The following is a 15,003-nucleotide window of genomic DNA, read 5'->3' on the forward strand; positions in this document are numbered from 1 at the left end:
TAGGCATGAGCCACTATGCCTGGCCTATAGTATGATACTTGAAAGGGACAACAAGGATGGTGAGCCTGTTGGCTTAGAGGTTTGGATATTGTTTGTGCTTTTCAGACTTTTTGAAGCCATTTATTATTCACAGAGCTCCTGGTAGTCCCTTCTTGCTACATTCCGGGCACTGCGCTAGGGGCTGGGGAGTCAGAGATCATAGTCCCTGCTATCTGAGGTTCACTCCATAGAAGAGGCAGGTATATTATGCAATGAGTAGAGAACTGTCTGATGTATACTTTGATGGGAGGCTGTGGGAACCTGTAGGAAAAGACCTGACCCCTTTGACAGGCAGGATGAGTGTGTGTGGTGTATGTGTGCATGTGCGTGTGTTTGTTGGATACAGGAGGGAGTAAAGTCACAGGGAGGAGGAGGCTTTATTGGGGTTATGTCTGTATCACCTCCAACAGTGATGGTCTCGGGGAGTGCGAACTAACTGAATTGATGTTAAGATGCTGTTCTCTAGTGTCATGTTCATGGCTTAATGTTTTGTCTCTTTCTCAGAAACTCTCAGCGTGGGCATCGGGAATCTTCGTGCCTAGGAGCCATGCTGCCCCGATGGGAACTGGCACTTTACCTACTTGCTTCACTAGGCTTCCACTTCTATTCCTTCTATGAAGTTTACAAAGTCTCTAGAGGTAAGGCCCCAAGCTTTTCTGACCTTCTATCAAACAAGGAAACTCCTGTCAGAAAAAAGGAGCAGAGGTGGAAGATTCAAGAAGATGATCCAATAGTGTCAAGATGATGTGGGCCTTGATTTGCTTCCCCCTGTCTTGGATAGTTTGAATCAGTGACCTGAGTCCATTAAGTTTTCTACCCTATTCCTGGGTCTTTTAGGTGATGCTGTGGCTTGTCTTCTATAATTGGTGGGTTTGATTCAAAGGCTATTGAAGGCCATGGAGGGGATTTGCATTCAAAATTCAAAGTAAACTCTTAAATTTCTCTTTCATCATTACTCCTCTCAGACATATGAGACCCGGGCTCGTTTTATCTTCTCGTTCTGTCATTTTTAGCGTGTTGCCTTTGTCTGAGTGCTGGAGATAAATCATCATCAGGTCACATCCCAGCCCATAGGAAGGAGAATGGGGGCCCTCCTTTATTTTAGTGGCAGTTTGGCAGGGAGCACTAGTCACTCCTGCTCACACCCAATTGGCCAGTACTGAGTCCCACAGGCACAGCTGGGAGGCTGGGAAATAGTTGTTAGCTTGGTGGCTATGTGCTATCTAAAACTACTTTTTTTTTTTTTTTTTTTTCCGAGACCTAGTTTCACTCTTGTCACCCAGGCTGGAGTGCAATGGCACGATCTCGGCTCACTGCAACCTCTGCCTCCTGGATTCAAGCAATTGTCCTACCTCAGCCTCCTAAGTAGCTGGGATTACAGGCGCCCACCACCACGCCCGGCTAATTTGTGTATTTTTAGTAGAGACGCGGTTTCACCATGTTGGCCAGGCTGGTCTTGAACTCCTGACCTCAGGTGATCCTCTTGCCTCAGCCTCCCAAAGTGCTGGGATTACAGGTGTGAGCCACTGCACCCAGCCTAAAACTTCTCATGTTATGGAAGAAGGAGAAAGAATTTTGGAGGGTCCTTGAGCAGTCTCCGCCATAGGTAGCAAGAGTGTCCTAGAGGTGATAGTGATTACTGAGCCTTGTCTTAAGAAGGGCAAGAGTCAGCCAAGTAGAGAAGTGAGCAGAGGAACTCTGAACAGAGTTAAATTTGCAGGCAGATGATGTTGGAGATAGCTTACCATCATCAGGGAACTACAAACCACTCATCAGGACTAGAGTGCAGAGTGTGATGGCGAGTGAAAGAGTTTGAGCTTAGATCAAAGAGCAAGGATAGGTTGTGAAAGACATGGGTTGTATATTTGGCCAAGGAGTTTGGACCTTATCTTAAAGACAGGACAGCATATTGAAAGTAGTGCAGTCATTTAAAATGACAAAGGTAGGTTTTGGAAAGTACAGTTGAGAATGCTCTGCCTTCAGCATCTGCTGCTCTATGGATCACCAGGGTTCACCTTCCTCTCCATTCTGAATGTGTCCCATTCATAGCCATGGACTTGGTTGCAGGAACTGACCATCTAAAGGAGATGAGCAGGGTTCTTTGGGCAAGGCTGTCCAAGTAGCTGCATTCTCTTGCTGGAGCCTCTGAGCTCTCAGAGCTTATGAAGAGGAACTAACCTGCCCTTTGTTAGGCTCTGTGTTAGATACTTCATCTACCTTGTCTCACTTGATCTTTAGTGCACCCCAATGAGATAGGATATTTAGAAAACAAGCTTGGCTGCAGAAACTTAGCCTCCAGAGTAACTGTAGTTTACAGCTAGTGTGGTGTCTAGCTAGCATCAGAGACCCTGGTTCCTTCTCCCATGTTCCCCTGCTGTCTTCAACATGTCCCACCTTTTGTAAGGTAGCTGCTCCAGCTCTTGTTGTCAAGTTTGCTTTTTGACCAGCAGGAAGAATGGAAGGGAAGGGGAGGACAGGCTCTCTCCCTTTCAGAACTTGACTTGAAAGTGGCTTATATCGTATCTGTTCAAGTACTACTCACCAGAACCTAGTCCTGTGACCACATTCACTGAGAGGGGAGCTAGGAAATGTAATCTCTGGTTGGGAGGCCATTTATCCAGCCAAAGCACATGGATTCTATTGTAGAGAAACCAAGAAGGGACATGAGCAGTTCATTGGCAGTCTCCTCCATAGAAGGGTGTCTTCATTACCTGTTTCTGCACAACAAGCTATCCTGAAGCTTTGTGTTTTAAAGAAACAACCACCTTTTATTATCTCTCACTGTTCTGTGAGATTCCCCCTACCTCCCGTTTTGAATATACTTTAGTTTTTAAAAGTAGTTTTAAAGCCAGGCATGGTGGTGTACTCCTGTAGTCCCAGCTACTTGGGAGGCTGAGGCAGTAGGATCACTTCAGCTCAAGGGCTTGAGACCAGCCTGGACAACACAGCAAGACCATGTTTCAAAAACAGAACAACAAGAAAAGCAGTTTTTGGTTCACAGCAAAATTGAGCAGATAGTACAGAGAGCTCCCATAATACCCCATGCTCCTATACATACATAGCCTCGCCAACTATGTGCGTCCAGCACTGGAGGTGTACATTTGTTACAATTGATGAACCTACATTGATATATCATTATTGCCCAAAGTCCATACTTTACAATAGGGTTCACTCTTGGTGGTGTACATTCTTTAGGTTTTAAGAAATGTGTAATGACCTATATCCACCATTGTAGTATCATATAGAGCAGTTTCACTGCCCTAAAACTCTTCTGTGCTTCGGCTACTTATCCTTCCCTCCTCCTGCCCCAACCCCTGGTAGCTCCTAATCTTTTTACTGTGGCCATAGTTTTACCTTTTCTAGAATGTCATATGTTTGCCTTTCCTTCGAATCATACAAAATGTAGCCTTTTCAGATTGGCTTTTTTTTTTTTTTTTACTTAGTAATAAGCATTTAAGGCTTCTCAGTGTCTTTATGGCTTGATAGCTCCTATCTTTTTACTGCTAAATAATTTGTGGTCTAGAAAAACCACAGTTTATTAACCCACTCACCTGCTGAAGGATATCTTGGTTGCTTCCAAGTTTTGGCAATTACAAATAAAACTGCTATAAAGATCATGTGTAGGTTTTGAATGGACATAAGTTTTTACCTCCTTTGGATAAATACCAAGGAGTGCAATTGATGGATCGTATAGTAAGAATATGTTAATTTTTGTAAGAAACTGCCAAACTGTCTTCCAAAGTGCCTGTGACTTTTGTATTCCTGTCAACAGTGAATCAGAGTTTCTTTCCTCTGCATCTTGCCAGCAACTGGTATTGTCACAGTTCTAGATGTTGTCCATTCTAATAGGTATGTAGTAGTATCTCATTGTTTTTCTATAAGGAAATGCATTTGCAGTTTCCTAAGGACATACGATATGGAGCATCTTTTTATATGCCTATTTGCCATCTGTGTATCTTTGGTAAGGTGTCTGTCTGGTTCTTTTGCCCATTTTTAAATTGGATTGATATGTCTTTTGCAAATATTTTCTCCTAGTGTATGGCTTGTCTCATTGTCTTGACAGTGTTTTTAGAAAAACAGAAATTTTGAAATTTTAATGAAGTCGAGCTTATCAATTTTTTTTTTTTTAAGGATTGTGCCATTGTGTCTTTAGTCTTAAAAGTCTAAAAAGTCATCACCATACCCAACATCATCTAGATTTTCTCTTATGTTATCCTCTAGAAGTTTATAATTTTACATTTTATATTTAGGCCTATGATTCATTTTGAGTTAATTTTTGTAAAGGGTGTAAGGTCTGTGTTTAGACTGATTTTTTTGCAGGTAGATGTCCAGTTGTTCAGCAGCATTTGTTGAAAAGACTATCTTTTCCTCATTGTTTTGCCTTTGCTCCTTTGTCAAAATTCAGTTGGCTATATTTATGTGGGTTTATTTCTGGGCTCTCTATTATGTTCTACTGATATATTTGTCTATTCTTACACCAGTACCATAATGTCTTAATTACTGTAGCTTTACAGTAAGTCTTGAAGTTGGATAGTGTCAGTCTTCTGACTGTTACTTGTGTTGTCTATTCTGGGTCTTTTGCCTGTCTGTATAAACTTTAAAGTCAGTTTGTTGACATCTACAAAATAATTTTAATTATAAAATAAACATGTTTATAGCAGCTTTATTAATAATTGCTAAAAATTGGAAGCAACCAGGATGTCATTAAGCAGGCAAATGGATTAATAAACTGTGGTATATTCAGACAATGGAATTTGCCAGGATTTTCACTGGGGTTGCATTGAATCTATAGATCAAGTTGGGAAGAACTGACATCTTGACAATAGTGCGTCTTCCTAGCCATGAATATGGACTGTGTCTCCATTTATTTAGTTACTTGATTTCTTTCATGAGAGTTGTATTGTTTCCCTGATATAGATCTTATATGTATTTTGTTAGATTTATAGCTCAGTAGTATTTCATTTTTTGGGTGACAATGTAAATGGTGTTGTTTTAAATTTCAAATTCTATTTATTTCATTGCTGATATATAGGTGAGAAATTGACTTTGGTATAGTTACCTTAAATCCTGCAATCTTGTTGTTATTGCTTATTACTTCCAGGAGTTTTTCTGTCAGTTCTTTCAGATTTTCTACATAGGTAATCATGGCGTCTGCAAAGATGATTTTATTTCTTCCTTCTCAATCTTATATACCTTTTCTTTGTTGTTGTTGTTATATTGCCTTAATTAGGATTTCCAGTACAATCATGAAAAAGAGAGATGAGAGGAATATCCTTGCCTTATTCCTAATTTAACTGAGAAAACTTCTAGTTTCTCACCATTAAGTATGGTGTTAGCTGTGGGTTTTTTATAGATGCTTTTTATCTAGTTAAGGAAGTTCCCCTCTATTCCTAGTTTTCTGAGAGCTTTTGTTATGAATGACTGTATTAGTTAGGGTTCTCCAGGGAAATAGAATCAACAGGCTACATATAGATATAAAAGGAGATTTGTTACAAGGAAGTGGCCCACACAATTATAGAGGCTGGGAAGTTTCATGATCTTCTGTCTGCAAGCTATAGACCTGCAAAAGCCAGTGGTGCAATTCAGTTCAAGTCCGAAGGCCTGAGAACTGGAGCAGCCTAGGATGTAAATCCCAGTCTGAGGGCAGGAGAAGATGAACCGAGATGATCTAGCTCAAGCAGTAGCCAGAGATAAGAGTGAATTCTTCCTTCCTCCTCCTTTTGTTCTATTTAGACCCTCAATGGATTGAATGATGCCCACCCGCATTAAAGAGGGCAATCTACTGTATCTGATTCAAATGCTTATCTCATCAAGAAACACCCTCACAGACACCTAGAAATAGTGTTTAATCTGGGCATTCCATGGCCTGGTCAAGTTGACACATAGCACTAACCAACACAATAGATGTTGGTTTTTGTCAAGTGCTCTTTCTGCATTTCTTGGTCATTTTATTCTTCTTTAGCCTGTTGATGTGTTGGATTACATTGATTTTTTTGTATTCTGTGAGATTTTGACTTTAATATACCTGGACTGGACTCAGCTGGCCTTTCTCTTGTTTCCTGTATTGTCAGCTGGGGCTTCAGTCATCTGGTGGCTCGATTGGGCTCACTCATCCAGGGTGGCTCACTCACATGGCTGGCAGTTGGTGCTGGCTGTCAGCTGAGAGCTCAGCTGGGGACTGTCAAGTGGAGTACTATGGTTCTCTCTAAATGGCTTCATGTGGCTTACATTTCTTACATTTGTAACAGGGCAGCTGGGTTCCAGCTGTTGCACGTGCCACCTGGGAAGTTATACAGGTCACTTCTGCCTCATTTATTGGTCAAAGCAAATCATAGGGCCAGTCTAGATTGAAGGGGAGGAAAGACTACACCTTTTTACAGGTGGAGCAGCATATGGAGGAAGAGAAGAGTCTGATGGCAGCCACCTCCTGGAGTTTCTCTTCTATAATGGGTGTTATACTTCTTTACCCACATGAATCACTGAGGCTCAAAAGTATTACTTGTCCAAGATCATGTATCTAATAACTAATAGAGCTGAAGCTTAAACCTAGGACTCTACAACTCTACTTCTTATGTTGTGTTAGCTTCTGGGAATGGGGCACGGGGTTCCTTTGTAGATAGTACAAAACTTTTCTGCACCTTAAACTGTCCAGATGCTGTCATGCTGTGCATCATGCTGACCACTCCCTAACCTGAAGCTTCCTAAATCCTTAATGCCTTTCCTTTTGTTGTCAGTGCCGACATTCCCAAGAAATATCTTCCTCAAATGCTTTTGCCAGTTTAGCTCACAGGAGCCAGATCCCCATGCCATGCTTAAGTATGTTTAACTGGTGCAGTGTTGAGCCTTCTTGGTTCCACATCTCACTTTCTAATTCAGGAAAAAGTGCTACTTACCCACATTGTAGAAGTGGGTCACTGGAAAAATTGTCTCTACTGTGAACTTTTTTAGGGCATTCGTGTCTGGAGCAAATGTGCTGCCTAGAATAGACTAGGGGCTCCAAGTGTATTTGTTAAGTGAAATGTCTCTGGTGGGCATCTGCATGGCTACTCTCCTTGGGCACAGAGCAGGCATCTCATTCACTGCTGTCTCTATCAGCAGTAGCGGGGTTGTCATGTGGTTGGGGACAGCAGACTGATTTTAACAGCTTTAGTCAAATGGAATCTCTCAGCAAATATCCATAGCAGGGACTCAACAGAATACCCCTTCTTCCCTGCAACTCTACCAAATTAGAGTATCTTGAAGTCACATGGAAATATTTGGGGTGGTGACAGTGATCTGCTATGCTGGCTGACCTCGCCCCTGGTGCTCTGCAGTACTGTGGCTAATCCACAGCTATTGCATTAGGTTGGTGCCTTATGGTTTAGTAGACATAAAACTTTTTATCTCTGTTTACTTTTTTTTTTTTTTTTTTGAGATAGAGTCTTGCTCTGTCGCCCAAGCTGGAGTGCAGTGGCACAATCTCGGCTCACTGTAACTTCTGCCTCCTGGGTTCAAGTAATTCTCCTGTCTCAGCCTCCCTAGTAGCTGTGACTACAGGTGCATGCCACCACACCTGGCTAATTTTTGTATTTTTAGTGGAGACAGGGTTTCACCATGTTAGCCAGGCTGGTCTCAAATTCCTGACCTCAGGTAATCTACTCCTCTCAGCCTCTCAAAGTGTTAGGATTACAGGCATGAGCCACCATGCCCAGCCCCTCTCTGTTTACATTTAATGGGAAAATGCAATGTGCCATGCATCAGAAGGCTTGTGTGATAGGCCTTGAATGAACTGATGCCTCTGCCTAAAAGAATACCATATATTTTTCTGGCCATATCAATTTAATGCAATATTCAGAATAAAAACTATTGAATTCCCATCATTGAAAATCCTGGTGATAGAAGGAAGGCACTTGTTTTGTGTTTTTTTTTTTTTTTTTTTTTTTTTAAAGCGCCTGGGAGGGGAAGTCTTTGACTATTTCAGTTTACCACCTATTGGTTCTTAAATGTTTTATTTCTTCTTGTACCCATTTTGGCATTTTACAGCTTTCTAGGGATCTATATACTTTACGTAGGTTTTCAGTTTGATTAGTATATTGTGGCTCTTAACTTTTGTTTTACAATTTTTTTGTTATTTCATTATTTTATATTTTATCTGCATCATCTTCACTCTCTTCATTTCCTCTTTCCATTTCTTCCTCCCTTCTATTTTTTTTTCTTTCATCAGTGGTGATAGAAATCTTATTAATCTTTCAGTATTTGGCTTTATTTTCTCAGTCGTTTCTTTTTGTTTTCTAACTCATTGATTTTTGCCCTTATCTCATTATTTCCTTCCTTATTTTTTCTTTAGGTTTGGTCTGTTCCTTTTTATTTCAGTGTCATGAGTTGAATGCTTATCTCATTTACTTTGTAAAGAATGTGTTTGGATTGTTGATTGTTTTTTTCAGAAAGATTTCTAGAAGAGGAATTATAGAGTAAAACCACACAACCATTTTTCAGGTGCTTAATAGATATACCCAGGCTGCTTCCAAAGGAGGAGATCCATTTTTCTGTACTACTCCCAGCAAGTTGAATGCTCTTCAATCCATCTCAAGTGTATTTAGTATATGATGTGATATTTTTTCACAAATAGGTAACTAAACATTATGTCTTTGTTTTTTTTTTGGGAGACAGAGTCTTGCTCTGTCACCCAGGCTGGAGTACAGTGGCATGATCTCTATTCACTGTAACCTCCGCCTCTTGGGTCCAAGCAATTCTCATGCCTCTGCTTCCCAAGTAGCTGGGATTACACGTGTGCACCACCACACCCTGCTAATTTTTGTATTTTTAGTAAAGATGGGTTTTCACCATGTTGGTCAAGCCAGTCTCAAACTCCTCGGCCTCCCAAAGTGCTGGGTAAATTACTGGTGATTATGATACTTATGATGGAATCTTGATCATGTACTGAATTATTTTGTTAAAATTTAAAGTTTATTTTTATTTTTCATTTTACAAAAATAGACACAAGATCTATGTTGCTGAGACTGGTCTCAAACTCCTAAACTCAAGCAATCTTCCTGCCTTGGCCTCCCAAAGTGCTGAGATTACAGACATGAGCCAGGTTGCCTGGCCTCGCATATTAAATTATTATATTCTGTTTAACTGACTTCTCAAGAAATCAATTCTTACATCAATACTGTGCTGTTTTAATTATTTTTGATTTATAAAATGCTTAAGTATCAGGAGTAAGTTATTAGTCATTGGTTCTTTGTTTTCAGATCTTTCTTAGGCTATTCTTACTGGCTTATTCTTCCAGATATATATTTGAAATTGGCTACTTTCAAAAAATCATTAGGGTTTTAGTTAGAATTGTAACAAACTTATAAATTAATTTGTAAATAATTGATATTTTTATAATGTGTCTTTCTATCCAAGAATATATTTTTTTCTTTGCTTATTCAAAATCTTTCATCACTTCCCTTAATGAAAGTTTGTGGTCTTCTTCAAAATAGATCCTGCTGAAACTTAAGATTATTTCTGAGTCTTTTCCTTTCTCCTTTTGCGATTGGGATATTTTCCAAATTTCCTAGCTGATTATTTCTGATCTACACTAAAGGTATTTATTTTGGTTTATCTATTTTATATTTTAGCAATTTATTGAATTCTCTTATGTTCCATTGGCTTATTTGATTTTCCTTGTTCTTGTATTTGGATAATACCACCCACAGATGATGATGGTAGTTTTGCTTCATTTGTTTTTGCTTTGCTAGGACATCTAGAACAATACAACAGTTGAATGTTATCCTGTTTTAATTCTGACTTTAATGGAAATCTCTGTATAGTGAAAGGTTGAACAAGCTTTACTTGTTTTTAAAAACTCATGTTAAGGAATCCTGGCCCCTTTAAATTGGCAATAAGTGTGTAATTTTATTTGTTTTTAAAGTACCTATTCCTTTTTTGACCTATTGATACATTTTAAAGTCATCAGTTTTCCAAAGGCAAACCATATGGATTCAATCCTACTACAAACCTACCATGACCGTGGTATTTTTAAACATCCTTTTCCCCCTAGGGTTAAAAAAAGTATGGATTTCTAAGTGAGAGTTGTTGGCCTGTAATTTTGTTTTGTCTCATCCCCAAATTTCAATCTTGATATTCTGTTAGCTTTATGAAACAACTGGAGATGATTCCATTTTAAAAAATATTATGGTACTGTTAAAGTAGTATATGAAATGTCTGCATCAGTGTCTGATGTTATTCACTTCTAAGTATGTCTAGGCATGAAGTCTCTTTGGGAGTTTATTCACTGAAAACTTTTCAGTAATTTTCAGAGTTCTTTGTATGTTTTCATTCTGAAGTCAGTTTGAACAATTCATATTTTTCTATTTCATTATTATTATTTTTGAGACAGTGTCTCATTCTGTTGCTCAGGCTGGAGTGTAGTGGCTCCATCCTAGCTCACTGCAAACTCAAGCACCTGGGCTCAAGTGATCCTACAACTTCAGCCTCCTAAGTAGCTAGGACTATAGGCACACATTACCACACTTGCACACTTGCTTGGCTATTTTTTTTTTTTTTTTTTGGTGATAGGATCTTGCTATGTTGCCCAGGCTAGTCTTAAACCCCTGGCCTCAAGCCAAATCCCAAAGTCCCGGCATTATATGCATGAGCCACTAAGCTTGGCCTGTGAAAATTATTTTCTAATGAAAAGCAGCTACCCTAGAACCTTCTGATTTTACAGAGACCAGGCACATCATCTTTTATGAAGTAGCTATATTCCTGAAAAGTTGCATATTAATGACATTTTCGTAAATGAAATTGTGCTTCCCATTGATTTGCATTTTCATGTCACAGGCTTTTTTTTTTCATTTTTTAAATATTCAGTGATACATTTGTAGTTAATGTTTCTTTAAATACACTCTAGCACCAGGGAGCCCTCATATTTAAGGAGCCTTTGCTTTTTATGGTGCAAAGTATTTATTTGAATCACTACTCGCTATTTCTTTGTTTTTATGTAGTTGTTCTTAAAGTGGGATACAGCTAGTATAGCTGAACGCATTCACCTTCTACCTTTTGTTTATTTCTATATAAACCTGTGGCTTTCATTGTTACTAAGCTCGATTTATGAATAAAGGATACAGAAGCTCATTTATAGATTAATTTTTTCTTTTACGTTGTTCATGCAACGTGCTAACCTCTCATGGGGCATGGGCTTTTTTGGAAGTAATTTTTCCCACTGACTTTTGTGATTAGAGGAACTTATTTGGTTGCAAGATGATCAGTAACTCTGGAGAGCCCAGTCCAGGGTGGGAAAACAAAGGCCACTGGTCCTGTCCTTGAACAGGTGTCCTTGCTCTTAGAACCAGGTGAGCTGACTGAGTATGGCTGGGGCCACCAGGGGTCCTTCGGTTAACAAGACTTTGTGAAAAGACCCAAATGTACTTCTGTAGGAGCCGGGAACTGAACAGCCTGTCATGAAGCATTAACAGTGAGTGTTGTGGAACAGCCAAGGCTCCAAACATTCTGTTTGGTGATGCTTCACGTTATATTTGACTGTGGTTTCCATTGTTACCTGTGGCCAGAGTCTTAGGAAACAGTTGAATCACTGTCTTCCTATTGGAATGGATCCCAAGTCTTGTAGCCTATCCCTTCCTTCTTGCACTGGCATTTTCCTCCTGGGTTGACACTGGTCCTTCAGGTAGGTGTTGGAGTTCAGGAGCACTACCTCAAAACATGGCATCTTGGCATTTGAGAAAACAGCAGAAGCGGGAAAGTTACTCCCAACCTTTCTCCCCTGAAGCAGGTCATGAAACCCTCATCTGAGAGGTGCCTTCTCTATACACAAAGGAAGGGAACATCCTTATCTCAGAAGATGAAGGATCACACAGAAGAAATAGGTCTTGCTAAGTTCCCCTCAGTTTATTACCATTAGAACATACTCATTTTGTCCAAATCTATTTCTCCACGACTGTCCAATCTTCATCAAACCTAGCATTAAAATACACAAATTTAGTCATTTCTTTGGGTCTTCATTTCCTTACGAAGGCTCCTGTATCATGTAAAACTTACATTAAATATATTTGTATGCTCTTCTCTTGTTAATGTGCCTTTTGTTACAGGGGCATCAGTCATGAACCTTCGAAAGTTAGAGGAAAAATATTTTTTTATCCTCACATAGTGGGAGTGTTGGCTTCCAGATAATCTGCTTTCTTAAGACTTCTAGTAAGCCTCCCACAATGACATGGGGCAGAGACTGGGCTGGAGGGCATTTGTGGGCAAGCCCTAGTGTTAGACTCCACAGCTCCTCATTCCTTCTGCTCCCCGTCTGGTGCGCCATGTCAGACCCCACACACTGAACATGCATAGAGCTTATGGCTCACTCTTGGCTTGAGAGTTTCCATTTCAGTCCAGGCTGCTTCTACTTCTCCCAGAAGCTCTAAAGTTTCCCATGCAAATTACACACCTGGTAGTCTGCTCCTGCAGACTCACAATTTCTCAGGTGAGTGGCAGATGAGCAGCCCTGTTTGGGAGTTTTGAAGGACATTTATGCGGTCTCCTTTTACATCCATTGGCATATATGATTTGCTTTTCCTTGTGTTATTTTTAAATCACTTTTTTATTCCTCAAGTGGAAACTGGAAGAGGAAAGAAGGAGCCCTAGGCCTCCAGAGTGTCATGAGAACCACCCCCTTTCTGTAGGATAATCTGCAGATGAGTATTTGAGAGTTGCTTACCACTAAATCCTCCCATCATCAGAAGCCCATCTTTTCTGTGCCGCCCTTCCTATTCTCAGTGACTACCACAGTCTGTTGTACTCATGGCTTCCTGGAGAAATAATCAGTAGGAGCTGATTGGAGTTTTGCCAACGCGTAGAAACAGCAGGGCACGTGCGCCATGACTGGGTGTGCTGCTCCCAGTGGCTTGTGTCTTGTGTCAGACTAGGGTGTGTGTGTGTGTATGTGTTTTCTTCTCTTTCTGATTATTGCCCTCTTACTACACCCACCGCAGAATTGATTTCCCATCAAAATGCTGAGAGTGAAAAGGGGCAGGTTAGTTAGAGGTTTTAAGTAAATGGTTTCCCACCACAGCTCATTGACAACGATTAAAATGCAAATCCTCTCACTCAGTAGGTAGGATGGAGCTTTGATGTATCCTTTTGTGGAAGGCAAGAATCAACAGCTGACGTGGTAATCAGGACTCATCAGCAGAAATTGCTTCATTTCTATGCTCTCAGGCAGTTTTGTGAAGCACTGAATTTGGGGAAATAGAAGCAGGACACTGGAAGAAAGAGCGGGCTCTGCCAGTCAGTCCTGTGTGATGGGGAGAGAATTCCCAGGCACAGAAGGATTCTTTTCTGTTTGTGGCAGCCTCTTGCCTGAATGTGTTTGACTTAGGATAAAAACTCCAGTTCTGCTCAAAAAATGAAGGTCCGAGGTCCCTCCCTAAGAATAAAACTGCCTGTGCAAAAATTATAAATGTAACTGCCTTTGTAGGACTAACAAATTAGTCATAAGATTAGAAATGAAGCTTAGGAGTTATGCAGCTGGAGGCCACAAGATTCTAAACCATCCCAATTGCTCCTAGGTAAAACTATCACGATTGTAAAACCTAAGATTGGTGCTTGAAATATTTTGCAGACCCTGTACTGGAGGGATCAGCTGGTGCCACCCAGATCAATGAACTGGCTCATCTGATCTTGTGGCTCCCACTCAGGAACCGACTCAGCACAGCAGGACAGCTTTGACTCCCTATGATTTCATCTCCGACCTGACCAATCAGCCCTGGCCCTCTACCTGCCAAATTATCCTTAAAACAAACAAACACACAAACAAACAAAACCAATCTCATGAGGTCAGGAGTTCAAGACCAGCCTGACCAACATGGTGAAACCCCATCTCTACTAAATATACAAAAATTAGCCAGGCATAGTGGTGCACACCTGTAATCCCAGCTACTCGAGAGTCTGAGGCAGGAGAATCGCTTGCACCCAGGAGGCGGAGGTTGCAGTGAGCCGAAATTGCACCACTGTACTCCAACCTGGGCGACAGAGCGAGACTTCTTCTGGGGTGGGGCTGGGGGAAATTTTCAGGAGACTGATTTCAGTAATAATAAAACTCTCATCTGCCATTTAGGCAGCTCTGTGTGAGTTAAATTTCTTTATTACGATTCCTCTGTCTTGATAAATCTGCTGTGTCTGGGCAGTGGGCCAAATGAATCCAAAGGGCGGTTACCAGGAGATATAATCAGAAATTCTGAGGGTTACTGCAACTTGTGGAAAGATGTCCTGCCGCAGGTTCTCCTGTATCAACTACATTCTGCAGCTGGGGATTTTCAGCTAACTTGAGTTCCAAATGGGTCATGAATGGATTTAACTTAGAATTTAAAATTTATGTCAGGGAGCATTTGTGTCAAGAAATGAGGCAAAGGTGATATATACGAATTCTCCAAAACATGAGGAAAGATTTTTTTTTTTTTTTGATATGAAATTTTGCTCTTGTGCCCAGGCTGGAGTGCAGTGGTGTGATCTCGGCTCACCGGAACCTCTGCCTCCTGGCTTCAAGCGATTCTCCTGCCTCAGCCTCCTGAGTAGCTGTGATTACAGGCACCTACCACCACACCCAGCTAATTTTGTATTTTAGTAAAGATGGGGTTTCTCCATGTTGGCCAGGCTGGTCTTGAACTCCTGACCTCAGGTGATCTGCCTGCCTTGGCCTCCCAAAGTACTGGGATTACAGGCTTGAGCCACTGCGCCTGGTCAAGGACGGATTTTTGGTCTAGAGCTATGCTGTCCAGTACTGTAGTCATGGGCCACATCTGGATAGGGAGCATTTGAAATGTGGCCAGGTCAAATTGAGGTGTGCTATAAAGATGACATGTAAATAGGATTATAAAGAATTAGAAAAAGGGAACGTAAAATAACTCATATCACTGTTTAATATTGATTTCATATTGAAATACAATTTATATTGGAGTAAATAATATAGTAAAATTAACTTGACTTTTTTTTTTT

At 40.6% G+C, this 15,003-nt stretch overlaps 1 protein-coding gene across 8 annotated transcripts in view; it reads left to right on the forward strand.

The window, feature by feature from the left end:
* HHAT (hedgehog acyltransferase) overlaps positions 1-15,003 on the forward strand; it is a 346,361-nt gene that overhangs the window by 21,240 nt on the left and 310,118 nt on the right. For 6 of the 8 annotated variants that reach the window (XM_023198313.2, XM_023198317.2, XM_023198312.3 and 3 more), the window contains exon 2: positions 544-677. The exons of the other annotated variants lie outside the window; for them this stretch is intronic. In XM_023198313.2, coding sequence (XP_023054081.1) covers positions 587-677 — 91 coding nt within the window. In that variant the 5' untranslated portion in view covers positions 544-586. The remainder of the gene's footprint in view (positions 1-543; positions 678-15,003) is intronic. 8 annotated transcript variants of the gene reach the window in all.

The sequence above is a fragment of the Piliocolobus tephrosceles genome, chromosome 1 (assembly GCF_002776525.5).
Source record: "Piliocolobus tephrosceles isolate RC106 chromosome 1, ASM277652v3, whole genome shotgun sequence".
NCBI classification, from domain to species: Eukaryota; Metazoa; Chordata; class Mammalia; order Primates; family Cercopithecidae; genus Piliocolobus; species Piliocolobus tephrosceles.